General features: G+C 39.7%; 1 protein-coding gene across 2 annotated transcripts in view; it reads right to left on the bottom strand.

Annotated features, from left to right (window-relative positions):
* Positions 1–708: 708 nt before the first annotated feature.
* The window catches only part of ADARB1 (adenosine deaminase, RNA specific B1), a 63,519-nt gene continuing 36,481 nt past the window's right edge, over positions 709–27,746 (bottom strand). Inside the window, exons 5-12 of one of the 2 annotated variants that reach the window (XM_026048802.1) lie at positions 23,350–23,464; positions 19,277–19,445; positions 18,592–18,740; positions 18,040–18,208; positions 16,588–16,632; positions 8,796–8,977; positions 1,494–1,672; positions 709–996 (exon numbers count right to left, since the gene is read on the bottom strand). In XM_026048802.1, coding sequence (XP_025904587.1) covers positions 820–996; positions 1,494–1,672; positions 8,796–8,977; positions 16,588–16,632; positions 18,040–18,208; positions 18,592–18,740; positions 19,277–19,445; positions 23,350–23,464 — 1,185 coding nt within the window. In that variant the 3' untranslated portion in view covers positions 709–819. The remainder of the gene's footprint in view (positions 997–1,493; positions 1,673–8,795; positions 8,978–16,587; positions 16,633–18,039; positions 18,209–18,591; positions 18,741–19,276; positions 19,446–23,349; positions 23,465–27,746) is intronic. The other variant, XM_026048811.1, reaches the window with a different exon arrangement.

The following is a 27,746-nucleotide window of genomic DNA, read 5'->3' as shown; positions in this document are numbered from 1 at the left end:
CACGGATTTCTGCACATTGCAGACTAAACTTCCTAACTTACAAATAAGTGTCGGGTTGTTTCCAGTTTACAATGGTAAAAAACAAAGACTTCACAATGTGTGTAAATGGGAGGTAAATGTATTTTTAAAAACAGAATAAAAAGCTGCATGTTAAAAACTGGGTCACAGACTAATAAATACATACATCAAAGACATGAAGTTTTCAGCAGCTGGTTTTAAAGAGCAAGGAAGTGGGGAAAAACTAGCTGTCCAGGCTCCATTCTGGCTTTGTGGTCTATATGGCAGAAATATTCAAAAAGAAGTTAACAGAGGAGCAGAATCAACCTTGCAACCTATTTTTGTTTAAAAAAAAATAGGTTACTTCCTGAAAGTGTGGTGTAAAACCTAATGTAACTTACATTTTTTTTCCATGCACTTGATGATACTGAATTTAAAAAAGGAAATTATTAATTTAACCCAGAAAAAAAAAAGTACTGTAAGGACAGCCTTACTGCCAACTTCGTACAGTAGAAGCATTTCTAGAAATACACCAAAAATGACTTTTCCATAACAAAATATAGAATTACGTATCAGATCATCATCAGGTTTCAATACTTAGGCAAAACAGAAATATGTACAAGTTAAGTTAAAAAAAAAAGGAAAAGAGAGAGAGAGAGAGAGAGAGAGAGAGAGAGAGAGAGAGAAATGAAATCAAATTAAAAAATAATAAAAAAAACAGTAAAAAGATGTTTTGTCTGCTGTAAAGATGGCCAGAAAGGGATGCTGGACACCAGGATTTCCAGAACAGCCTCCTTTCCAAAGTGATGTGCAGTCTGTGAATTAGACAGTAAGAGAAAACTGATCCTGCTCTATAGGTTTCTCCACCCAGGCTCCAAGTCCTGCCTTCAGGAACGCCTTGAACAAACACTCTTTGGCAGTTTGATACTCAGCGGCTCCTTGCTTCGTGTCGTGGTACAGGTTAGGCTTGGGGATCTTCGAGCGTAAGCTGGATGAAAGCTGTGGGGATCAAGAAACAAAATCATGTGAGAGAGAAATCCTGTTTTTTTTTTTTTTTTTTTGTTCCCTGGATCATCAGCTTGCTTTGATAGAAGAAATCTAGACATCGATAAAGCACCTGATACTGATTCTTCCTGGTATCTTGCCTTCCTAAAAGGGCACAATGAAGTCCCACTTCAACTAAAATCAAACATATTGGGATCATCTTCCCAAATAAATTAAAATGATAAGCAAAGGAGTTAACAACCTTTGCTTCCTTACTAGTAACAGGAATTTCTAGATACTTGCCTACATCGGGGACTGAATATTATACAATTAAAAAATAAGCCAACCAAAGACATCATCCTTTTTCACTGCTCCACGGCGCGACACCTAACACCAGGTAACACCAAGCTCCTAACAGGCTCGGAAAGTGCTTTTTGGGCACAGAAAGCAGCACGCCGGGCAGTATTTTGTTGCAAACAGAGCTGAAGCAGAAAGCCTTGCAGCTGTGGTACCTTAGCGTGGACGCGCACCCAGCGGCTGTACAGAGCATGCTTGCAAAGGCGGGACGCGCGGCCCAGCTCATCCTTGCCGGTCGTGGCGTTGATAACTTCCAGGCCAGTGTCTCCTACTGTCCAGTTGACGCTGAAGTTTGGTGCTTTCCCTGGCTGACGGGCTTCTGCATTGCTGATACCTAAAAGAAAAGGATTAGTCGATGACAACAATGTCTATGAACTCCTGACTGCTCTTTTTAATGGGGAATAGGTCAAGCATCAGTGTTACTGGAAACTTATTGCTAGGCAGTCTTAGAAGCAATTCTTCTATTATGACAGCCTTCTCCTATTTATTATGAGGATGCACTCTTACATAATTTCAGGGATTTTGCCATGCAAACTGCCTTCTCATGGGACCAGGACGCTCATTCATTCAGCAGTTCCTAACAGAGCACGGCCAGAGCTCTGGGAAAACCTCCTTGGGCTTGACAGGGAGAAATTAGGCTGAGATGGGCAGCAAGGAGCTCCACACAGAAAGCAATATTGAGTCTTGCCATGTGAGAGCCTCTCAGGAGGCTCTGRCTTAGCTGATAGGACAAAGAAATGAGCCAGGGATCGAACTGCAGATAAGCATGAGATGAAGTTGCTCTGTTCCTGCCCARAAAGCACTGATCTCAAAACACACTAGGTAATGGCACTAGCCAAATACAGGAAAGAGCAGATTTAACAAAGTTTTGCCAGTTGTAATATCCTAAACATTTTCTTTTCCCTGAATTGYTGTGGCAGTTCAGGTATGTGCTTAAATTCATTCCAAATGAATAAAGATCCCATCACAGTTCCCATAAAAATATGAATCCTGGCAATGCCTTAACATACGTAATTATAATTTGGCCAATAAATTCCCACTGCAGCTTGAACTGGAGACAKCATACATATTTAGAAGTGTCCAAAATGTGCTTTTGCAATTTTTTTTCCTTCATAAGAAATAGTGAGGCCTGTTACTTCACAAACCAAGGTGGGAGCATGTCAACATTTCATTTGCTTTAGAGTGACACTGATTTTAAATGAATTTCATTAAAAGCTTCCCATCTATTGCTAGAAAAGTCTGACTGCCTTCAAAGGACTGTCTTGAAAACACAGAAAAGTAACAACTAGGAAGTGGAAAAATCAAAGAATTTCATTTTTTCCTAGAAATTCATTTCTTCCTTTCCCTTGTGTTTGCAGACATTTGGGTGCACAGTGGTTACTACAGGTTATTTTTGTCACAGAACTTCTAACTCATTCAGCATTCATCAAGAGGCAAGGACAGTCTGGTCTTGCAGAGTAGGTTCTATATCAAACCTGCTGCAGCCTTTTTGTGATCCATTTGCTGGGCAAAGTGCCAAGCTTTGATGCAAGCCTCAGTGCCCAAGAGGCAAGCTGGGAACCAGCAATGCTCAATTCTGTCTTGATATTTCTTCACCTATTTCTGATCTCTCCTTACAGACTGCAAAAGAATGAGCCCTTGGCAGGGGATGTGACCTACTTGGCCATTCCTTGGCACAGGGCATTTCCCACTGATGCTGAAGCATCTCCTTCTGCTTTCCAGACCAGCAACGATGCTGCGGGTGCCCAAGTTAGACAAAGCAAACTGCAACCTTAGCAGCTTGGGCAAAAGAGTAAAACCAGCAGACGCTCGAATCTTTCAGCTTTAACCTGGCTAGGCTACAATTATCTGCCCGCTTAACCTACCTGTGAAGCTTTGCCCGCTCAGGCCTAAAATGTCCAAAAATGTTAATCTGCTGGACCCAAGTTTTAGGAGAAAAATCCAGGCTACTTTGCTCCAGTGTGAAATTTTACAGCACCTCTCAAATACCATTTCATCTATGGAGAAGCGAGGCAACTGCAACTGTGATCCCAGTGTGAAAAGAGGCCTGGAGGATGTTGTCTGGAGCAGCATTAGTGCCCCAGAGCCCTCCGGGGCCACGCGCTATGTGGCCACCATGCTGTGCCTGAGGATCACGACTCGTGCTATCACCCACAGGCAACATAGCTCCCTGAAAACCTCAGGGTTATAAATTGAAAACCTAACRGGTTATAAATCAGGAACCTGACCTCTTCAAGCAACTCTCAAAAGGCACAGAGAATTTCCATGAAGGTTCACAGAAAGGACCCATCTGTTGAAGATGCTGGAGTGACAATACTCTTCACCCACAACCCATTTATGAAAACTACTGAGGGAAGGGGGTTAAAATTTGCTGCTGTAACACAAGTGGGTTGGTCTTACTTTTTTAACTTTTTTAACTTTAACTTAAAAAAATCTCTCTGTGCTTACCTTGGCTTTCGTTTTATACACTACTGAAGAAGTAAAGTGATCAGATATTATTCATGAAGCACTGCCAAAGAGCTTTTTTCCCCCCTTTAAAGACCACTCATTCCATTCCAGAAAATCAGTTGCCTTAATTTTTTCTTTGGTGAATTCCTCTATTTCAGTAAATAATAGTTTACACCTAGTATAGRGCTTGTTCGCATGGTGAATGCCACAGATGGGATTTGCCAACAAAGACAAGGAAGCTGGACACTCAAGTACATGTTACATTTCCATGGCAAATATATAATCACATTCTTTAGGTTATTTTGCTGTATTAATTAAAAAAGTGCTTAGATGGACTCAATTTCAAATAAGCTTAAATACCACCACCTTGTTCAGTTGCTTGGTTATATGTCTAAATCTTGGAGAGATGCTACAGGAGTCTCTGAAGGCAGAGAGGCCCAAAGGCAGCCCAAACAGGCAATAAAGGTCATCTCAACAGAAAAGCATCTTCTGATGACACTTAAGATGACACTTAAGGGGGATCATAACTTCTCCCTCAAAATCTAAATGTGATCACAGCATGAAGGTGATACTAGTAAACTAAGAAAAAAATCGGACAGAAAGGAAAATATTTTATCCTCCTTTGGAAACAGGTGTAGCCTCAGTATTTCAAGAACACCACTCAGAATTTGTTTGTGGATATTATTATAATTGGGTCTAACACATGAAAGCAAAGGTCACAGCTTCCTTGTTCCCGTGCTTACAAAAATAATCCAGGCTGATAATTTTTTGAGGACAGAGCCCATAGAAAAATTTCATTTGAAAAGAGAAAGAGGGCTGAAAAACACAAACGCGAACAGAAGGGTTAGATACCATGGAAACTGCCAAAATCACCAAAGGCTCTGTTGAAAGACATATTTTTGTATGAAAAAAAAAAAAGATAACGCAGGCCGCAGTTTTCCAGAAGAGGGTTGATGCATGTTCATGAGATGTCTTTACAAGGTCCTACATTGATGCCTGACATTTTGTGCCTAACCCTGACCTGAATGACTCCCCAGCTCTTGTAGTGCAGCCCTGGTGGAGGTGGCTCCTCCAGCTTACAAGGTCATGGCTGCAACCTCAAAATCCTTTCCCGTTATAATTTATAGGCACATCAGTCACCACAATAAATGCTTCTTCTGCGCATTTTCCTAGCAAAATATGAGATAAAAGGAGTGACAAGAGGGTGCCTTCCCCCCGTGAGGCCATGGTACCAAATTCAGAACAGGGGTATGCTCAGTTCCCCTAAATATTGGTGAAAAAAGGTCCTATCAGACCTCTACAAGGTACCTACACACTTTGAGATCCAAAGTGCAAATATAGCCTGACTTCCAAATTAAAGCCCACAAATACTTTGGAGTACAATAAGGTGCTCCTACAGCATTTTTGAGCTGTTTGAGTCACTGGGCAATAAAACAGCAGGTGAAATTTATTTTAGATAGATATAAGGAAGTACACATCAGGCAAGAAAAGAAAAACATCAATTTTACATAAAAAGTGATGAACTTGGAGCTGGCCACGAGTGTTTAGGTATCAGATAGTGGTTTCTAATACTCAGTTCTATCAAAATGCCAGGTTAATGATCATTAAAATTATTTTAAAAAGTTAAGCATTTAAAAATTAAAAAAGCAAAGGAAATATTAGAAATAATTATTTAAAGGAATACGGAACAAAAGAGAACATTACAATGCCACCACAGAAACCAATACTGCTGCCTTGTTTTGCTTTCTAGGGCCTGCACAGTTCTAACTCAAAAAGACTATGGAAAAACAGTCTTTGGCTTCCATACAAGACACCTTGTGCACAACAAAGTGCACAAAGACTTTATGTGGGGAAAAAAAAAAAGAAAACTACTGAAAACATAGGAGTCTAGAAAATTGAACAACACAATGTGAATGATATGGGAAAACTGCCTATTGCTCCTTTTGAGCAAAGGATTAAGGAACATCTAATTATATCAGCAGAAAAGAAATTCCACTGCACATGTCTTCAGACATCCTATGGAGCACCTCAGTGAAGACACTTGAATGCTAAGGAGTTCATARCAGTCCAACAAGCATATACAGGAGTTCAGGCGTGCAAGATTCATTAAGATCTACRGGTGAAAGATCCACGTTACTCCCGCTGTTCTCTGGAAGCATCTCTACAGGCTTACCATTTGTTTCTATTTTTCACCACGTAACTAGTGGTGAGAGAGTAGTACTAGCCTAGATAGGCCTTACCTCAGTCTTACTTAAACAGTTTTTATGCTGGTGATGGGTAATTGGCACATAGGATGTCGCTCCAGGATGTTTCATCCAAGAAACAAAAGGGAGAAGGACCATGCCAGTAGCACTAGGAACTGGTCATAACCCCCAACAACTTTATTTCTGACAACATACCAGTAAGAAACAGGACACTGCAGGCAGAAGAAACTGTATTAACTGACTAGACCTCAAAAAAGGGAGAAGTTAGACTGTGTTAAATGTTTTAATCAAAGGTAAGGAAAAATGCACTGTCCAGACAAGCAGAGACTACTGCTTGTTTCTGCTTAGCAGCCTTCCTGGAAAGAAGGGAATGATGGACACCAGCAATGGGAACACTAAGACAGACATTTAACGAACTTCTCCTCATACTAATTGCCTGTGCTATAGAAAAGCTTTCCTTTTTATATAAAAACTTCTTCTATCACGGATTTTCAAGGGCTCATTTTCTAAATTTGCCAAGTTCTGTTCCTGTATTTTTTCTGTGCTCAGAAACATGTTCGTGCCAATCTCCACCAATGACTCCCAAAAGAATCTGTGCAGGATGTCCTGCATACCAGTATTTTCCTGTCTGCTGATTTACCAATCACACTTTCAAAACTTAATCCAAAAAAGGTCCCTTTTCAGATTACTCTAAAAATTCAGAAGAATACTACCTGTCCTCTCTCAGACTGAAAAGTCCTCTCTTTTTTTTTTTTTGTTTGGTGAAACTTATGATCTCTCTGTACTATGGATTCTCAGGAGCTGATCTTGGGCAGGACTTTTCTGCCAACATACGGGTTTCCTGCATTCATTAATTGCACAGCAGCTGCTTTGCATGTGCATATTTAACTTATTTAGCTTATTAAAAAGAAAAATAAAAGAAAAAAAGAGGAAGTATAGGCAGAAAATCCTTTATAGAGAAAGAATATTTGATGCAAAGTCAATTTTGACAGGACAATAGATAACAATAACTCAGCCTGACCTTAACTCAGTGTAACTGTCCCTGCAGACATAAAAATAATCTTAGAAGAGCAAAAAAGAAAACTCAGTCTTTAGTGGTTTCTCTGATAAATAGGTGAAACAGTGGGGAAAGGCAAAATATCATAAATAAACAGACATTATTTCATTTCATCTCCCTATTAGAAATAAGCTATTATTACAGAATTGCCTATATAGGATCAGGAGCAATGAAGATTTGGTGCTTCAACAGTATTTCCAAATAGGAACCTCCCGTACAAGGTGCAAAAGAAAGAGTGAACCTGTAGCAACAAAAGTTGCYCACGTGAATCCACTAGCAGGAATAAGAATACAGACTTTGAAGCCTAATCCTCTCAGTAAAAAACAAACAAACCCCACCAAACTTTTAAAACAGACAATACTATTTCACATCAAAGAGATGAAGACATTTTTTCAGCTTTGACTTTTAAGAAGTCAAGGTGCCATCAAATGCTCTGAAAACAACACAGAACTTGCCCTACGCAAGCTGCTATTTTGAAGAATTGATAAAAATTTCTCCCAACTATGCTGCTAATCTCCTGCTATGCTGATAAACAAGTTGTATATGTGGAATTACAACTACTGTAACTCTTTCTTACACATTAATACATGGACAGATCCATCACCTAACATTTTAGCGTGTCCTGGGTTCCGTGCATCCTTATTGTACTTTCTTTTCTAAAGACTTGCTGGCTGTTTGATATTCCTCCTCCCCCCTCCCTACATCTATTTGTAAAATTCATGTCATACTTTATACATGCTTTAAAATACTGTATTTATCCCCCTGGAAAATAAACACACACACGTCAGAAGCCAAGCTCTACAGAACAAAGCAGTGCACACAATGATAAGGAGGATAAGAGAGTTGGGTTTTGAAACTKCCATATTACTGTAACTAGTAGTTTTATTTTAAAGAGCTTTCCTTTAGGTCATGGCTCAACTARAAGAGAAGATCTGCCAATTCAAATGCTGCCTTTCTTCTTCTCCCCACTGGTTTCCAAAACCATCACAAAACTGAAGAAGAGAACTTATAGGCTCCATAGCAGCTGCAGAAGACACCCGCCACCTGCACCTGCTGGGGATTGCTGTCTTGGTGTTGGTCAGAGACATTTAATGCTCTGTGAAAACCTTCCTAAAGGATGTGCCACCTTCTCTGAAGGCAGCATTAAACTACCAAGTAGAAATGAAAGTATTACAATAATTGGTCATGCAAACAAGTTGGGTGCCATGCTAATTASAGCCAAAGCTGCATCCATCAGAAATTGAGGACAGAAAGGAAAGACAACCARCTGCAGCCGAGAAGTTCTCTCCATCCATTTTCAGTTGSCTATTGAGCTAGAAATTGTGACTCAAATGTATGTATCTTAGGGCACTGCTAAATGATGCAGCCGTTCAACAAATATCTGCAAGGGCAAGAGAAGAAACGGTGACATCTAAAGCTGTTCTGTATTGGGGAAGTGATTTTTCTAAGCCCAGGCTTTCAACCTGCCTCATGTGTCACTAGCACACATTCCAGACAGCAATTACATGAAACCACATAAAAAGGATGACACCCCAATTCTTTCTGGGACCTCCTAACTCATGAAGACTCCTTGCCCTCTGTGCTTCTGACTGAACATCTGATTTAAGTTTGGACCGTRGCTTCTGTGTTGTAACCACAAAGCAATTTACTCACAGTACATAATTTGCAAGGTTTTTGAGAAGTGCAAAATCACAATGCTACTGGAACAGACTTAGTTACCCGTACGGCCTTCTCCATTAGATACTTGCCACTAAGTAAAGGTCTGTTGAGTGTATAAAGAGGTGGTAGATCTTCTATCTCTGCTATCCTCTGGTATACGGCTCTGGATAGATGATCCCCATGATATAAACTCCCCAAGATGATGCTAGAGAAGTAAATTGGCTCCACAAAGAGGCTAAGTAAGGCTCCTTGAATACCCAATACGTTCCACCTAAGAGGGAGGGAGAAACAAAACAAAAAAAAAACAAAAAAACACTTTCTTTTTAATGGAACAAGTAACATCTGCCAGACATATTAGCAGTCAATCATAATGGACTAGACTTCAAACCCTTCCAACTAGAGCATGACTATAGTAGCATAGCTGTGACACCTGAGGGAATTTGAGATACCAGCTTATGGGATGCTCAGGGATGTCCTCACTCTGACCACAGGTCTACAACAGTCAGCACCCATGTCAGGAGCAGACTCCTTAACCTCACTTCCCCACTAACTTATCTGGTGATGCATTTTTGGAACCTCCTAGTATCAAACATGGGCAGTATCACTCGGTCAGAGAAAGAACCAAATGGTAAGGTCCTCGGCCAGAAACAGCAGCTAATGTCTCCAAAATGTACCTGGCAGCGAGCAAACCCTCTTTCCCAGCACACAAGGACTGGGACTTTCTCAGACCTCATCCTCACAAAAGGATATTTTTCCTATACATCCTAGACAAGCTGTCCACATACCACTGCCAAAAAGAGTATTTGTTATCATTTACAATATCCAAAGGCAAAGAGAAAACTGAATCTCCACGAATCCAGCTGCATTTGTTCTTTTCTCATCTTAGTGATTTCATAAATTTCAACCATAAATCCCTGCCTGCCCCATTACAGCCTACACTGGTAGATGTTTGGTGCAGAAACCCAGCAGGTGCTGGAGAAACATCCTGAAAGGTTTTGGTAGCTCTGTTCACTGAATCAAGTTTCAGCTCTTGCTCTGTACATGGCAATCATGAAAACTTTTGCTGAACTTCAAAGCTTATCGCTGGGTATTTCCACTGCCCTCCTTTTTGAGGTGCACTTGCAGTCTTGCACAATTAACACAGCATTATTTAATTTTAACACTTAGAAAAGTGGGTACACAAGCAGCAGRAAAATTGCTTTTGGTAAAATAAATGCTTGGAAAAGTAGAAAATAGCACAATGGAAGCGCTTATATGCGGTGGTCGCTGCCAGCAAAAGCCCCATTCTAATCAGGGCTGCAACGTTCTATGAAAACAGAGGGAAATCTGGTGCTTACTAGGGGTGTTTCTTGGAGCTTGGGTTGGGACATCACAGCTCCCCATCACCAGCAGCTTGGGCTAGAGACTGTGCAGCCCATCAGTTTGCTGCTAGAAACTAGACTACATATTGGCTACCAGATTTGAAAAATAAAAGAAAAAAGAGAGAAAAATTGTTGCCCAATTAAACAATTTGTTTGCAAAACTTTACTGATTATGAAAACACAGGCAATGTGCATAGGCTTACTCACCTGTCATTAAAAAAAAATTGGTTTAATGAAAGAGCAGAAACACTGTACTTATAAAATTTAAGGCACACTTTACACTGAATAAAGGCATATTTTGCATAAAACTGAAAAAGCAATCAACAGCCAAACAATAAAAAAGTCATCAGATTAAAGGTATCAGGTGAAAAATTATTGCTTACCAGGGCCTAGATGCCTCTCTAAGGACTTTATCATGACTAGAATTTTGTAAGCACAGTCACGCATTTCAAGTGCCAAATAAATCTCAATGGCATTTTCTTGTTATTTGCAGTATTACCTACATCAAGAATAGAGAAGCATATGGACTACTACAGACACAAATAATATTATGGAAGAAACATCTGGAAAGAATTCAAGTCTAAGCATTGCACATTGTGGTCTTACAACTGTACCTGAAAGCTGCAGATGCACAAATTAAGCCTCCTCAAGTCAAGCCTACTGCATTTTATTTTTCAGGAGCGGCACTTGAGTGATGGATGAATCTTTTATAAAGGGCAAAATGTTCCTCTGGCAACCCCTAGTTCCCCCMAAAAAACCTTTGCAAGCTTTGCAGGGGCTTTTGTTGTTATCATCATCCATTTCAGTATTTCTAGAGCTTGAGTTTTGCAGGTTTTCCTCCCACCTCCCAGACTCGGTGCCCTTCCCCGGCACAAAAATATGAAAAGCTGAAGGTTGTTCTAGCAAAATGATTTTGATTAAATCAAAAAGAAGAGTTTGTACCTAAACAAACCTCTGCAGGACAAACTGTATGAGCTTGCATTACAATATTACTACCCTGCAGAAACTGCCCACATGACTACTGGTTTTGCTGAGGACACTTGTGTCACATTTACTATTTTAAGTGCAYGCTCGGGGACACTGGATTTGGAGCAGTTGGCTTGCTGCAAGCACAGTGTTTGCAGAACTCATTTACATGACCAAAACCTTATGCTCTTAAAAGCACTTAGGCAGGGTTGGATGGTCATTAAGGCTTTTAATTTGCAAATACTACCATAAGAGTACATATAGTTATCTGTAGGAATTTATACCTATATCATTTTTTTTACATCTGGTATATACATATACCAGGTAGCTTCTATATCAGAAATCACCTGCACACATATTGCAAAGTGGCTAAGTAGTTTTGCATCAAAATGGTTGGCAGTAACTCAGAAAAAAATGAAACCCAAATAAAGAATTTTAGATTGCAAACGAGTCCAAAAGGCAGAACTGTACAAAGATTTTTCTAGATCCTTTCTATACTTTCTCTTGGCTAACAACAGCTTCTCACTTCCATTAGCACATGTGCTAGAAATGAGGCTCTTGGATACAAACTGAAAACCTCCCTATATTATTACCACATATCCATTTTCAAAGGACCAGGAACATTGTTTGGTGAGATCACAGGCTGTTTTTGAAGTTAACGGGCCAAGTTCCGCATAGGTTCACTACGAACTGAGATGCAGGGCAGGAAGAAAAACATTTGTTCTAGGAAATTTTAATCAAGTCACTATTGCCTCGAGTCAAGTCAGTGAAAATAACCGAAAAAAAAAAAGCTTTTTTTCCCCCCCTGCTTAGTATTAACACATAAAATAATACCAGAAAGGGTTAAGTAGCTGAAGGGACTTTAATCTAATGCAAATTCCAGTCTTCCAATTCTTAGACTGGGTTTATAACAGAGAAATGAACTTTCCCACTGTCAAGGTGTAACACTTATTTCAGAGCACTTGTGAGCTCAAGAAAGTGACAGTGGAAGTTGACTCCGTCATCTCCAATTTAGCAGTTAAAATCTTACACCTCTGTCATAGGCAACAGTTCAGAGCTCTCATGCAGGACCTGATGGCAGGTCCAGCCAGAACAGGCAGCCCATCAAATCACAGAGCAGACTGAACCTGCCCAAAACCTTTTCCCACCGTCCAAACAGGAAAATGGCAGTGAGATTTCCTCAGAGGAAGGCACTATATTCCAGGCTTAAGCAGAGCACAAGACTGGTGCATTCACATCAGTGGCAGTATTCAAATGCCTGAAGTAAGGCCCGTAGACGAGACTTGCTGAAGAGGAGAGCCAAGCCTCAACAGGTAGGGAGAAATCCTTCAGTGGGACCCTTTTCACCAGAAAAGGAGCAACACACTAGTTTTGCAGGGAATAAAATGGATGCCTCCTATCACTATCTGACTTATTCTCAAGTCAAATAGTTTGGGTTTTAAGCTAGCACAAGAATCAAGCGATTCCTTTTATGATCACATATGTAAAAAAATGTTCAATACAACCTTTCCTGGTGATACWAAGCACAAGGCCTAGTTCCAGGCTGTCAACTCTTAAATACAAGTCCCYGCCTGAGTTCAGTGCCCAGACCTGATCATAGTTAATGCTGATTTGCTCAGTAGACCTGATCTGAAGAAGCGGCACCTTTTCTTAGCTGAATTGCTCCCCATCTACAGGATGGGTCTCTAAGGTAATGGAAGTGCAGACCCCTCCTGCACGTGAGGATACCTGCAGCTGGGTCCCTGCTSGGGTGGTTGGCCTCCTGCCTTCTGGAGCTTCAACTTTGTATCTCTAAGTCATGTGCCTCCAAGGAAGGGTGATCCAAAGTGATGCCAGAAAGTTCTGCCCTTGGATGACAGCTTACTTAATTGCCCTGAAAGGATTCAGTATCAAGTCTCTTACCCTTTGAGCAGCCTTTCATGATGCAGCAGCTCATTCGGACAGGAGTCCTTGAGCAGGTCGCTCCTGGGGCTCATCAACACTACGTTYAAGTACAACTCTGAGGAGGCCACCAAACTTCTGAAGCTCTTTTGGAGCAATAAGAAAAGTACTGAAGGAAGGAAAGGGAAATGGAAGCTGCTAATCAAAACCAGAGCCATCCTTTTCCCTCCAGGCAGCAGGCAGATCACAACAGCCCTTACTAGCACYGATTTTCAGTGTTCTGTATTAACTACTGCTGCTTTTCTTGGACAAGGAACTAGAAATGAAAAGTTATCCACTATCTGGCTACCATTACAACAGTTMAACATAAGGAGGGCTTCAAGCAAAGGATCTCTTACTCGGCATGAAGTTGTATCCCATCATTTCCTCACCACTCGGCCTGACATAAGAGGACCTATCCACAGCAGCTTGCCACCTTGATCCTCCTCGGCCCACTAATCCATTTCTTGTATGGCTTTCTGTAAAGTCCAATCAGTTAAATGATCCAAATTAAAAAACAGCTCACAGCTGAGAGGCAGGGAGCTGCAGCGTGAGGCAGTAGCTGGGCAGGGGGGASAGCAGTCTCCTAAAACTATGCTGCCACCAGGGAATAAACTTCTGGAAGCACGTTTGCCAACCTAGCTTAAAGTTACCWTGCTTTTCTCACCATTTACTTTATGAAATAAGCAGAGAAAAAATGTTTTGGGTTTTTTTTTTGCCTACTCAAAATTTCACTGACCTCAGCGCAACCATCCAGCCGAACAAAATTATGTAGGATGGAGCAAATGGTAAGAGAAGCAACAAATTAGATTTGATTCATGTACAAAACGCATTTTTTCAAAATCAACTCCATTATTATATCTAGAATCTTGATTACTTTATAAATTCACCGTCACTGTTTGCAATGAAGAAAGGATCATATATGATTACATATRGACTCTCAACAGGTATTAGGTTTGTTATTTTGTTGAAGTTTAGTCAAAATTGTAGTAACAGAKGAATTTTGTTTGCATAACATGCTGCCTTCCCTAGAACACTTTCCATAAAAAACCTCAAACACTTGCAAAAATTCAAGAGCAAAACAAAAACTATCCTGATTCAGAGCCGTCACTGAGATGTCTCGCTACGGATGAGGCTCGGAGTGCCTTGTGTCCCTGCTTACTTGGCAATCTTAGCTACAGTTAGTCCAAATATTTCCCACRTCACCAAGACTTTGCCATTGCCACCACCTCCTCTGAAAAGCAATCCTATGTTCAAAGGTCCACAGAAGTGGTTTTTCCCCCTCCTTCTACATCTCACCACCTTTAAGGACGTCCTTTAGACACCAATGAGTGCATACCTACAGTGAACACCTACAGCAATAACTGTTAGTTTGTTAATGTCTTAATGATATATAACTCCTTTGACAACTCTGACTGCACACACAAAAAATAAAATTGAACTCTGCAGCAGCACCCCAGCACYGACTCTGTTAGTGCCCTTCTCGCTGAAAAGAGCGGGTTGTAAACACAGACTAYAGTTCATTGCCTCTGAACTCTCCAAACCCAAACTGCCGAGTAATTCTGCTATTTATACTGTTCTGGAGGGAGCAGAGAAGGGAAGGGAACTTAGCAGCAGWGAGTGATAAAGCATGGTATTAATATCAGATGTCCCAGCACCACTCACTYATTTTTACACAAACAGAAGCCTGCGAGAGCTGAGTCACTACTCGTTGCCTTTTAAACGGTGCACATGGAATTGGTGTCAGAACTTATCCCAAGAAAATGAAGACTGAATCCTCCACAACTACCATAATGAACTGTCTTATAAAAAATGAAGTTATACTTATGACAGGCTGCAAATCCCAAGGGGAAAAAAAAAAGTTATGCTTCAAAGAGCTACTCTTACTAATATCATTTATAAGCAGCAATATGTATGAAAAAAGAAAAAACGGGAAATGAATTGGTAGATGCTTTATGTCACTTTCTTATTCTATCCAAAGGCAAGAGACTAAGGATGGAAAACTTATATAATGAGAAGTAACAACTATGTTTTTGTGCAATTTAATTTCTGTTTTCACAGGTCTTATTTAGATCTCCTTTCTTAAAAAAAAACAAACATGTATTTTCTGGGAGACTCCTGTCTGGAAGGGGTTGGGGCAAGCTGCAAGGTATGAGAGGATGTGAGGCCATCTCTGGAAGTGGTTCCCGTTGTCACGTGAAGCACAAAGGCTTGCAGGTCGGTTGGTGGTTGTGTCGGGCAGCAACCTCACAGGGAGGCTTTGCCTACCGTGATGCCAACAAAACTTCAAGGCCTTCGGAACCATCTGGTGCACCTTGACCCCTTCTTGGTGATTGTGCATCCATGATGTCAGAGGACCTACCTTGCACGTTTTGGAACCTAAAGATTCATCGTTTCTAGCTATCTCTGAACATGAGAAGCCCCTCTTTGCACTAGCTCTACTGATTATTTTTTCTGCTCGTTTCTACTTTCTGTGACTGCTAGGACCAGCCTGCCAGGTTTAAGGCTAGCAACATCCCTAGGGGTGCTTGCAGAACCCTCAATGTTGGTTTTCACTCCTGTATCTCAGAAGTGGATCTTATTGAAAGGGAACTCCTGTGTCCCAGGTTTAGCACTCAGTGAGCTCATTTGATGCCTCATCATAAGGGACGTGGCTGCCACCCACTGTGGTTCATCATTCACATGCAGGGATGCTCCTGCTGTTCAGGTCAAACCCGAACTTATGCTGCAGGGGTCATGATCTGCTCGCTGTGGACACCCCAGTAGCTGAACTTCACTTTCAGTGGCAGGAAGAGCCTTCAGACTTCATGACCATCATTTCTCTTTTGGTCAAATCTAAGTTCCTAATTTTCTCTTTGCTTTTTTGATTACAAGGTTAATTGAATCTCTAAGATGAGTGAACTCCTTCACAAGCCAGAGCACAAACAGGCCAGCAATTCGGCAACATGCAGTGAGCACCTAAAGAGAAACCAGAGGAAGCCCACAGAGGAGCACCAGAGCTCATCCCCTTGCTACAGGTGACCTYGGTACCTGTAACCTTTCCACCATGGTGGCCAGCAGCCACTGGAGAGCCTGTACCTGTCAGCAGCTCTTCACTGGAATGGAGAAATACAACAGAAAGATCCTAAGTTCCTTAGATATTCCTAAACAGCTCAGGATGGGCTAAACAACAGGCTGCAACCAAGTACTTGGAGGGTTATGTAATAGCTTGGATTATACAGGGGAGCTGTTCAGAAATCAATGATTTTAATAACCAGTTTCTCCATATAATYGTGCACAAAGGGAATTTACCCACGTATTGTTCAGTTTGGAAGATTTCGTTGTGCAAAGAAATGCAATCTTTAGTGAAATAAAGCTTTGGTTTTAATTAAGAGATACTTAATAGGTTTCGTTAAAGAAATTATTTCTGTGCCATAGGAGCAAGTTAGTCTGATGGAAAATTTAGTGACCTCTGAAAGGACTAAGTTGTTCTGTAGCACTGAATATTGGAAACTACAAAGCAATGCATTCCTTCAAATTTAAATGGACAAAACATGATCATACGTGGCAGGGAAAATTAAAAAAAAAAGAGGAGGAGGAGATGGAAAAAGAAAAATAAAAGAAAAAAAGAATATGAAAATTTGGGCCTCCTTACCCGTCACATAGTCTTTGCTCTGTGTCAAGGGATTCTATTTGCTTCCTTCACTGGCACAAAGAAAATTACTCCCATTAGCCCCCAGGAGAGGTGACAGCTAGCTAGGCAAGCGTGAGATGGATTCTGCTCTGCATCACACAAAATCAACAAAATAGTCAAATGGGTTCTAGCTCAGTACCTTGCTTCATTTTTTATTTTATATTTTTATTTGCACTCATAGCAATGATGATGTGATAAAAGCAGTCAAATGAACGTAGCACGATTACCATATTGGACAGCTAAAAAGTCACAGAATTGAAGCTGATAAATCTGCTTAGTGAATTATTGATAGTATTCTAGAGGAAACTTAAATACTATTTTTATAGAATTGCTTTTCAACAGGCAACTGTTCTAACTTCAGAAAGGCCCTGGCCCTTTATGTTAGAGGGATTTAAAAATAAGAAAATAAAATGTATTCATTCAGTAGAGATGCTGATTGAGACAAGACTAGAGGAAAAAAACAATTACATAAGCTTCACCCTATATCTTTAACCTGGTATACACTGAGTACAGCAAATAAAGTCTGACAAATACAAACTGCTATTTTCTATGTTAAAATATGCTTAATAAAGTCTGAATAAAGCTAACTGTGATTTGACAATAATAGTTTGCTATTTTAATGAAAAATAACTTTAAAAAAGTCATCAGCTGAAAAGCTTGGCCTTTCTCTTACATATTTTGTGAAAGCATAGAGAGGCTGAAAACACATAGGCTCATTTTGAAAAATCAAGCTACAATTTTCTAGAAATTCTCCCATGCTTCTCAKGCTATTTAAAAGATGCTTGCTAAATTTCAAGCGACTCTTTTGTCTATGTCAAATTAAAAAGAAAATCTTAAAAAATAATAAAGAATAAATCAGATCAATGCAAATAAGAGAACTGATGTTAGAATATATTATAGTTCAACCTTTTAACTACAAAAGTTTCAAGTAAAATACAAATAATTTCAAAATAAAAAAAGTGTCCTTCAGTTAACAGGTTTTTATCTGAAACACTTTTTCCCTGTATGAAAGCACGTAATTTTAAATCTGTTTATGGAACGCACATTTACCGCTAACATATGAGGCTACAAATACATCAGAGGAAGTTATTCACTATGACTTGAGTAATATGTACTGTTACATTAGGCAAAAAAATAATTAAAAATAAATAAAAATCCTCTGATATTTTCCAGTGATATAAACACAAAGATGTCCTGACTGGCATGACAGGTAACCTCTAACCTCACTTATGAGGCCAGCAAAAAGTAAGGCACCACTTGCAGGTGCTTTGTTAATAGTAAGAGCCCCCATCACACTACACTAAGCAGGGCAATCAGCCGACAACCTGCACATTCACTACACATCATGCACACCTGCCTTTTGTGCTCAGCAACAGAAAACACCACCACAGAAGCCAACCGCTGCTATCTCACCTCGCTATCTTGTCGCTGCAGGACATGGTAAGCAGCCTTTCTCCTTGCAGCACTCCATCCCACGTCTGGATGGTGGTGGTGGATCTCACCGGGATGGTCCCTTCCCCAGACTCGATTTTTGTCCGGAGCTGTCCCCTCGCTTTGCGGTTCGGGTGTCTGTCCCCTTGATCTGCACAAAAGGCATTGCTCACCATCAACCCAGAAACACTGCCCACATATTTTACATATTAAATAAGAATTCAACTAGAAAGAATTGATAGAAATGGCTCTTAGCTTGCATAACAATTTCTATTGCTCCTTTCAATTGAGCTACAGCATCAAACACGACTCTTGTACRTAGCATCTCCTGAAACACATTTGCAAAGGCCCAAGCTTGCAAACAGGAACAATTAATGTGTAGCAAAAAGTGCTTTCTMCAACTGTAACATAGGACCTTTTATCTAATACACATCTATACAAAAAGGAAAGAAAACACCTRAATTCTGTCACACATATCTGTGTGTGATCAAATATGCTTTAGGCTTCATGGCTTTTGTAAGATTGCTGTCATACCCTCTTGTGCTGCTTCGTGTGGTGAGAAAATCCTAGCATCGCCACAAGGGGATGTACTGATATAGAGATGAAATTGCACATTCTCCTTCAGTTTAAACCCGCCGTGCTCAGATTTGATAAAAATGGATTTCTGCTGATCTTCTTTATTGCTGAAATAGAGAAGAAAGCCAGAGCGAACATTGAAACAAACATGCACGTAGTGCAAGTTGCTTAGTCTTAATAGATATTAAAATGGGTATGTCTAGACATATTTACACTATAACTCTAACAGTAATTACAAATAACAACAACAAAAAAGMCACTAGAGACAAGGGAAAAAGAGAGCCCTCACATTCACAGTGATCTTTCAGAGACTTATCAGGAAAGAAAACATCACATATTTATTGGTCCAGATTATTTTGATTTATATGCTTATATAGTTTCCCAAATACCTTTATTCCATGTTCCCCTCCCAGGGCTCACACCTAACCGAACACACGCTTTGTTAAAGTCAGACTTCATGGGAAGTGGCTGAAAYGCTCAGTTACACATTCTAATGTAAAGAGATAATGCTTCACATACCAGCTTGTCTCACCAAGGCATTTCAGGACAAACGTTTCACATTCAAATAAATGTGTCTAAGACAGCTTTTCAGTCCTGTGGGGTCACTTCACCTCCTATAATCTTCTGTTTCTCACCAGCTTACCTTAGATAAAGCTCAAGTTGTGTATACAGAAATTTAAGCAGGCACCGTCGAGATACAATTTCTGCATGGCAATCATTTAATGCAAGACCCCGATCACTCATGTACTCGCCATTGATGCACTTTGTTCCCGTAGAAACACTTATTACCAGGGCATCTTTAACATCTGTGCCTGTAAAGAACAATTCAAAATTTTAATTTCAGCAATTTAAAATGACAGTCATTCTAACAAGAGATTTCTTCCCACTAATTTTGCACCATGCTTCTTTCAGCTTTTCCCTTTCAAAGAAATGGGTTCTTTTTCCAATACTTACTTTACAGCAAAAGCTTCACTCAGACCTATCATCCCTATACCAGGATGATCTATGGTTCATATAAATTCTTCATTATAAAGTTCAGACTAGCTTGAAATTGAAAACTTGAATGGAAAATACTGCTGCTTCAGGAAGAGATAATAAAGCCTGAACTCCAAAGACTGCTTTTTTTTTCCTGAAACACAGTCAGCCTGCTAGTTTCCAGCATGTACCTTGTGGTTATATATCTGCATGTGACCATGATATTAGAAAAATGTCTTATTAAAAGACACTGATTTATTAAAAAGTAATACACTATGATTGGGTATTAAGCCAACAATASGAAAGGTTGAACTAGAGTAGCAAAAAAAAAAAAAATGCTTAAATCACTGCAAAGTTAGTCAGCAGTATAAGAGATATAGTCCTTGATATTACATAATTCTGCACAAAATAATGAGATTCAAAATCTTTAAAAATATTTTGCGTATACACAGAAAACAGCCTCTGTCATAAAAAATAAAGGTGATTTGTATGAAAAATTCAGAAAAAGCWGGACCAAAATGTTACATCCCTCTAGCAAAAGGCCCAACCAGCCACATGTTATTTTGTCCAAGTTCTCAGCACTTGATCAGCACAGGCAGAAAGTGGCCATCCTGGCCAAATGCCATTTGCTATTTTCCTGTCACAAAACAGATATTACAGTAAAGAAAAGCCACCCCAAAAGAGATTCAACTTGATTTTAGCACCTAGGGTCTAGCACTCAGGCTGCCCTAAAAAAAAAAAAAAGAATGAACAAACGAATAAGGAGAGATGTGTAGGTGCTTCACCACCTCAAAACCCATAGAAATAAACGTTAATGTGTGGAAGGGGCCAGGGTTTGTCACTTGAGAATCAAGAAACCACATCTATAGCTCCCCAGTGGGTCTCCTACATTATACACACTGGCTACAGGGGAAGAGCCTGGCAGCAGCATTTGCATTTTCTGAGCATATATTACCATCAAATTCTTACTAGAGTCACCAAGTAGAGAAATGTGCTAGCTGAAAGCTCAGTTCAGTCAGCTGGCATTTTGATAGAATTCCCTTTTTTGGTATTTGCCAAACAGCCCAGAGAACAAACGTTCARTTTAAGCACACAACAGATTAAAACTTGGCCCTTCTAAAAGAAAAGAAAGAGGCTGAGTGAAACGAAAGTCTTCAAAGACTTCGCCCATGTCATTCTACTGCCACAGCTACCTCTCCTCTTTGTGTGCTTACCATGGCTTTACAGAGGCTATTTTYAATCTAAATACCTTAAATTTGTGCAGAAATTTCCTAGCATTTCTCTGAGGTGTAACATCATGTACATTTACAAAGGGARCATTTACAAAAGGGAACAGAGAATCTACGAGACCTTCAGTAATTGTCCTGCTGGCTCCAATAGCAGAAGCTGGCACAGGTTCCGCTCCTACAAGCCACCGTGGCCAACAGAGGTCATGTTTGAGGTATTCACTGTCTCGTGTCGGGAGAAGCTCCTCTCTAAGGCTGGGCTTTAGAGTCACCTAATTCCAGGGTTTCCCCTGACACTTAACACATCCACACAAAGCTGTTTCCTCACAACATGCAAAGCTATTTCTTTGGTTAATCAAAAGGTATTCACATGTTAATTAAAGCTTTTGATGCMTTGGGTTCCTCTGGGAATGTTGGATATATTATAATTACAGTTACAATTACAGTAAGCATTTTACCAAAATTATACAATATTCTAAAATAAAACTACAGCTTGTTCTTCACAGATAGATCATCAGCATGAGGCACAAGCAATGTCTCACTGGACAGGCCTTGGGGAACTGTTTTACCCCATTTACACTTTGTATTTTTTTTTTTCTTTTTGAGCACAAAGCATGTGCATGGAAGAGATCTTGGATGAGATTATGTTGAAGCATCTGTGCTCAAATCAAACTGCTTACTTTATGGAGCCCAAAATACTTTATGAGAATTGGGGACACCATAAAGACTAGCRCAGAATGATGACCTCTTTTGGCACTAAAAAAAATATTTTAAAATGAATGAAATCTTCAAAAACATAAAGTTTCCTTCTCCCAGATGCAAGAGGTTGGCACTGACTGCCCAAGAATCACTGTCTTCTCTGAACACGCACAACGTGGCCCTGTGAACACACACAAACGTGAACCTTAGAAGCCTGAACCATGATGAGCCTAGAGGAGGAGAATAATCGCCAATGAACTGACCCAACTGCAAGAAGCCTTCGTACATCCTAACTTGAGATGTGGGCAAAACTCCCAGACACTTCAAAAACTCTGTGAAGCAGTCTGGGTTACAAAGCTATCTCACTTCTTCAAAGGAGGAGGAGAATAAAAATGACAACTCAAATTCTGTGGGAGAAGAGGCTTGTAGAAACCTCTCTGAATCAGGGGCATCCATATGATTCCCTGCAAAAAGATCTTGACCAAGGCTGCCTCAAGGGCTCCTGGCTCTCTCTCCCTCACTTTTTAGTGCTGCTACATATCTAATACTGCTGCACATATCCTGAAGCCAGCCTGTTACACCGCTGCATCCCAGACTGCCCTGGAAAGCACAGGAGCTGCAGAAAAGCCTACTGGGCTTGGGTGAAGAAACGCTTCTGGTAACACACAGAGCTCTCGCAGGGTCTCTCTGAAGAGGCTTGCAAATAACCAGAGCAGTCACCAGGGCAGTTATCATCCGTCTTTGCTACCCCTCCTCGTCTGGACTGCTTGTGACAGAGCCTGGCCTAAACATCCCATAGTGACACTCTCCYTCAAGCATGTGATCCTGAACAGCACTCTTGAATCTTGGTAACAAAACGCTAGCTCAGTGGGGGACGTTTTTACTAGTATCTCCACAGGGAAAGGGCTGCGTTGACCCAAAAACAAAGGCAAGCTACTATGAAGGTGARGTAGCAGGAAAGGTGCCCACTGCACAGAGCACAAAGACAGCTCAGCAGAAACGGGCTGTGCACTCACCTCTGACCCTCCTCTGACTTGGACAACTAACGGGGTATTCCAAGACAGGTCCAAAATGTCCTTTATTCCAACCAAGTGACCAGCTGGACTATAGGCAAAGATGAATCTTAGCCTCAGGAAAATTCAGCATCACTATGGATRCAGAAGGCTTAGGGAGGAATTGGACTTTTGGTCCGAGTGATCGGGCACACAAAAGATCTCGCGTGAATGATGACACAAGCACAATCCTGCTGCTGGTTGTACATACACACTAAGGTCGGCTGCTGAAAGAGAAGTTACTTTCTTCAAGTATTTTTACTAAAGTGACTGGGATTAAGCACCAAGAAAGAAATATTGCAAGAATAACTTAATAAAATGCAGAGTTGTAAGGACTGGGAAAACAAGCATAATTTATAACATTATGTATCAAAATAAAGGAATACTATCTATGTGACTAAGGTGGTAAATGTTATGTTTAYATTTATTTCCAAGAAGCATAATTAATTTCAAAAGATACACGTGCTTTTTAGAATATGATTTATCTCAGAATAGACAGACACCTCTATATAGTCAGAATATAGGAACTTTGTGGAAATAGAAGTATTTCCAGGTATAAATTTACTGTTATCACATTTAGCCAAGATTCAAATGTTGTATTTAAAACAATTGGAAGATTAAATGGTAATATATGCTAAACTGGTTGGCTGAAGACAGAAGATGCAGTATCTTAAAATTCAGAAATCTGGTATATTCTGGTAGTATATACATATATATATAAAACTTATATATAAAACTTATATTGCTAGTATTACTTATTTTACCTGTTGTCATGACAATTCCAGCAAGGACTTTTCTACGTGCATGTGGAGATGTGAAATTTTCCGTCAAATCACTGAATTTATCTACAACCAAGCGTGCAACRGCATCAGCTAAAACCTGTAAACCACAGAAATGCATATTAGGCCATTAAATAACAAAATGTTACCACACCATTAGGTTATAAACATGTCAACTTTCAATTATTTGATGTAAGAGATTAAAAGAGTTTGGACTAATAATTTTAAAAGATTGATATAACAAAGATTGTTCCAGCATCTGCTGTGTCAGTGGGATATCTACGGTCCGCCTTTCAGGTATTCCAAATTCTCACAGCCCTCTGTATGCTAAAGCTCTGCATCTATAAAAACAGGGTCAGACAGCCCTAAGCCCAGAATCAAAGTAGCTAATTCATGAAAACAACTGAATAGACAGATGAGTCAATACTTGCATGCTCARACCTCAAAACACATCATTTCTGGATACTTGAGTATTAGACCCGACAAGAGGATTGAAGAGCAAAACCCAGCCTCTTCAAACCAACGTAGAGCCCTTTTATAAGAATGGAATTAATTAGGTAATTATAACAGCAGTTAAAATTTATATTTTTATTTTTACAAATTATATGCAAATTTAGGAATGGAAAATGTCAACATATAACCCAAATTAAGTGATCAAAATCAGGAAAATTCATCTCTTTCACCTTCAAGAACACTTGAATAATAAATACAGCTTTATAATTTGCCTACAGGGTTGGCAAGCAACATAGGTCATACGTAAGGGTGAATAATTTCAAATATTAAAGCTGCTGATGATTCAGTTCAACACTGCAGCTAATCTCACCTGATGTTCTTAAGATGACTGAAATCTTAAGAGCTAGAGGAGTCAAAAATCAAAATTTTGAATTTTCACCTGAAAAGAAATTTAACAGCAGGGCAAACTGTGCAACAACACTGCCTTTGAGGAAAAAYATTTGTTATTCAGAGGCAATCTGGCATTGCCTGAGCGCTTTCCCCACATACTCCATGAAGCACAAGACACATGCAATATGCATGGCAGCACAGTTATTCACTCCAAAGAAAATGGACAAAGTACATGCTCAAGAAGACATGTCCAAAATCTAGCTATATATAGAAAGAGAAAAGTCCTCTTAGGCATAGTTATTTAGAGGAAGGAGGAATGCCAATAAAAACAGGTCCTTTAAGGCTACCTGGGCTGTTTCAGACACCATCACATCACCCAGGCATGAAGAAAGAAGACAGAAGTTGGCAGGGGATTTGTGGCAGCTGATTCTCACTCGTCTCCCACCAGAATCAGCGTCAGAATTCCAAAGAGAAATGGAGAATCAGGAGCTGGGAAGGGAACAAACCCTTTCCAGACCACAGAAACCTGAAGCTGGATGTCCAGCAGTAASCTTCTAGCCGAGCTCCTGTTACAGTCAGAGATGCTGGAGTCCCAGGTATGAAGAACTCGGTTTGGTTGTCCATGTGTTGGTCCCCAGTGATGCCCAAGATGCTCTATGGCATCCACTTAGCCCACGACACTCTAGAAGAGCACAGGTCCTATATTGTACCTGCCAGCACTATGCAGATGTCTTTGGTATCCAAGAGCATCTAACGTGGCGCTAAACATATGAGTGGGCAAGTAAACCAAGCCTTCAGTAACAGAARAAAATCACCCTTCTCCTCCCTCCCAGATAGGGTGCAAAGCATATCAACAGTGCTGATGGGTACACAGACCTTGGATGGGTCCAGCTTAAACCATTTGCAAATTAAACATAACCATATCTAAAAACAGATTGTCAGGGTCAAAAAACAAAAAAAACCCAAACAAAAAAAAAGAAACAAACAAAAAMCAGTAAAAACAGAGGGTTGCAAGACTGTCRACTCAATTCATGACCATCATCTTCGTGATGCCCTCAAGGGCTGACAGCCTGGAAACAAGGCGAAGCAACGCTCAATGTTGACTTCCTTCTGGGAGAGCTTTAGCAGCCAAGGAAGAAATAASGACAGCTCGTGTGTCATCATGTCCAAGCTCAACAGCTTCTTCCAGAATCTAGTGCAGACAGGGACTAGCAGTCAGTGGTGACTGAGGCTGCACTTGCACAATGCTTCAGTCAGTGTTTYGCATTACAAGATCTCTAGTTTCTAGGACGTCCAACTATGAATTTTCATGATGCATTTGAATAGACTGCAGCTCTTATCCACTGACTGAAACAAAGTATTTCTGATCCTGGAGCCCAAATCRTACTGTATCTAACATGATTTTTACATATCTTTTTCTGACAAGATTATTTCTTACCTAACTAGCAAAGTAGATAAAACTGCATTGTTAGTGTACAAATGCAAGAAGTACAGGACTGCATCTCATACAACAGGGAACTAAACTACAGGCAAATAAACCTAAAAATGCTTGAACAAATTATAAAATAAGATCCTGGAGGGTGTTGATAAGAACTGAGCAGAACTCAAGCTGGACAACAGTGTCTGCTAAAGACTTTTACTCATAAATACAGACTGATTAAATTAGAGATATTTTTGATGCGCTCTCCTAGTTCAGATAAAAAAGTGCATGGTGACAATAAACACTATTAAAGGCGTACAGATTAAGCTGTTAAGATCTTGATCTTCTTTAGGTTCGAAATAGCAGAATAAATAATAAATTAGATGTGAATTATTCTTTTATCTCAGTCCATAATAATAGCAGATTCTTTAAGAGCAGATGTGTCTAGATAATTATGCATTTCATGGGGACTTTGCTATGACCTAGTAAGTCAATAAAGGGAATGTGTGCACTCAAAATACAGATTTTTTTCCAAATCCATGTTTTAAAATAGTCTGAACCTTAAAGTGTTCAGGCCTGTCTCAAACTGAAGAGAGATCTCAGCAGGAGATCATTCCTACCAAGAACCGAAGTTCCATCTAGACAAATGCYGACATTGAAGTGGGGGTGGACCAACCAATGGCACTTCATGGGCTGACAGCACTCTTGAATCTGAGTGGGAAACTGACCCAAGACTTCCCAAAATTTGGGGTACTCTTTGGAGCTCTAGCGATCTTTCCTCTTCCCATCAAGAACCTATATTCTCCTTCAATTTTATTTCTTCTTACCTTTACAGTTTAGAGCTTATATGAACTTTCTCACAAGCTGATGAGCACTGGCAGTGTCCATAGCAGGCAAAATCGGGGTCAGCCTGGCCCATTATCTCTCCTCTGACAATGATCAGCATATGCAACTCAGAGAAGGTGCAAACATATCTACACTAATAAAACAGGGCAGTTATTTTCTAATTCTCCTTTATAAAATGTTTCTTATATTTATCTGTAAAAAAAAWTATTGTATGTGTTGTTGTTTTGTCATATAAAAATGTAGCGCTAGGCTTGAATGTCCTGGCCATCTCCCATATAAAGGCAAGTGCACTTATATCAATAGTTAGTTTTACAGTGCAGTACGCTAACACAGATAACAGCAATTCACAAAACCAGAAATCAAGATTAAAACCTATCCAAAGTTACTCTGAATATTTTATTCCTACTGCTTTTGGGGATTCTAATTTTGATCATTTTACAGATTCAAGAACTAACAATAGGTAAAACAAAGCCAGTGAACTACTTAGTGTCCGGTGCCACGAGCATTTWAAAAAGTTCCACAGAGAATGTGGTCTGTATTAATTGAAACAGGAAAAAAAATACATGAAATACCATAATTCTGTAGCTGAAAATGCAGGAAAAGTTCACCAGTAATAATTATGCAATGTAAAAGGACAGCATATATGAATTTCCAAATGATGTAAATTGTTCAAGCATTTTGAGGGAATATTGCATCTAAAACATTCACAACATCAAAACAGGTTCCTTAATCCCACTTTCTTGAGTGATATATCAGTATATATTCTGACAGTATTTTATATTTTTAACAAATTCTAAAAACATCCTTGGGGATAACAAGGTCATCCTTAAAACTCTTATAAAAACAGAGAAAGCTGCATCAAAATAATACTCAAGTACTTGAACTGAAATAGACATATGTAATATCATTTAAAATGCTGAATGGATGTACTAAAAAGGGGTCATTTGAAAAATAGTTACTGATGTCTCACTGGGGAAAAATAAAAGTAGGTCAGTAAGGGAGAATTTTTCTTCATTAAAAGTTCATTCTGTTCTAGCTACTTTACATTTCTCGTCTGTCTCGTATGTTCAATACGTTGCCTTATTCATCTACCACTTGATTTAAACCATTTCTTAGCAGATTTGGTTGCCAAACTAATATTCATGGTTTTGTCAACTAAAATAATTGCAGATTTCTATCAATGGATTTAATCAGCACAGCATCCTTTAGATGACAATAATTTAAAATTCTCCAACATTTCTTGGATACAKACACTAAAGATCTGACTTTTATG

The sequence above is a fragment of the Nothoprocta perdicaria genome, unplaced genomic scaffold (assembly GCF_003342845.1).
Source record: "Nothoprocta perdicaria isolate Ctin4 unplaced genomic scaffold, notPer1 scaffold_11, whole genome shotgun sequence".
Lineage (NCBI taxonomy): Eukaryota > Metazoa > Chordata > Aves > Tinamiformes > Tinamidae > Nothoprocta > Nothoprocta perdicaria.
This window is presented reverse-complemented; position numbering and strand designations above follow the sequence as displayed.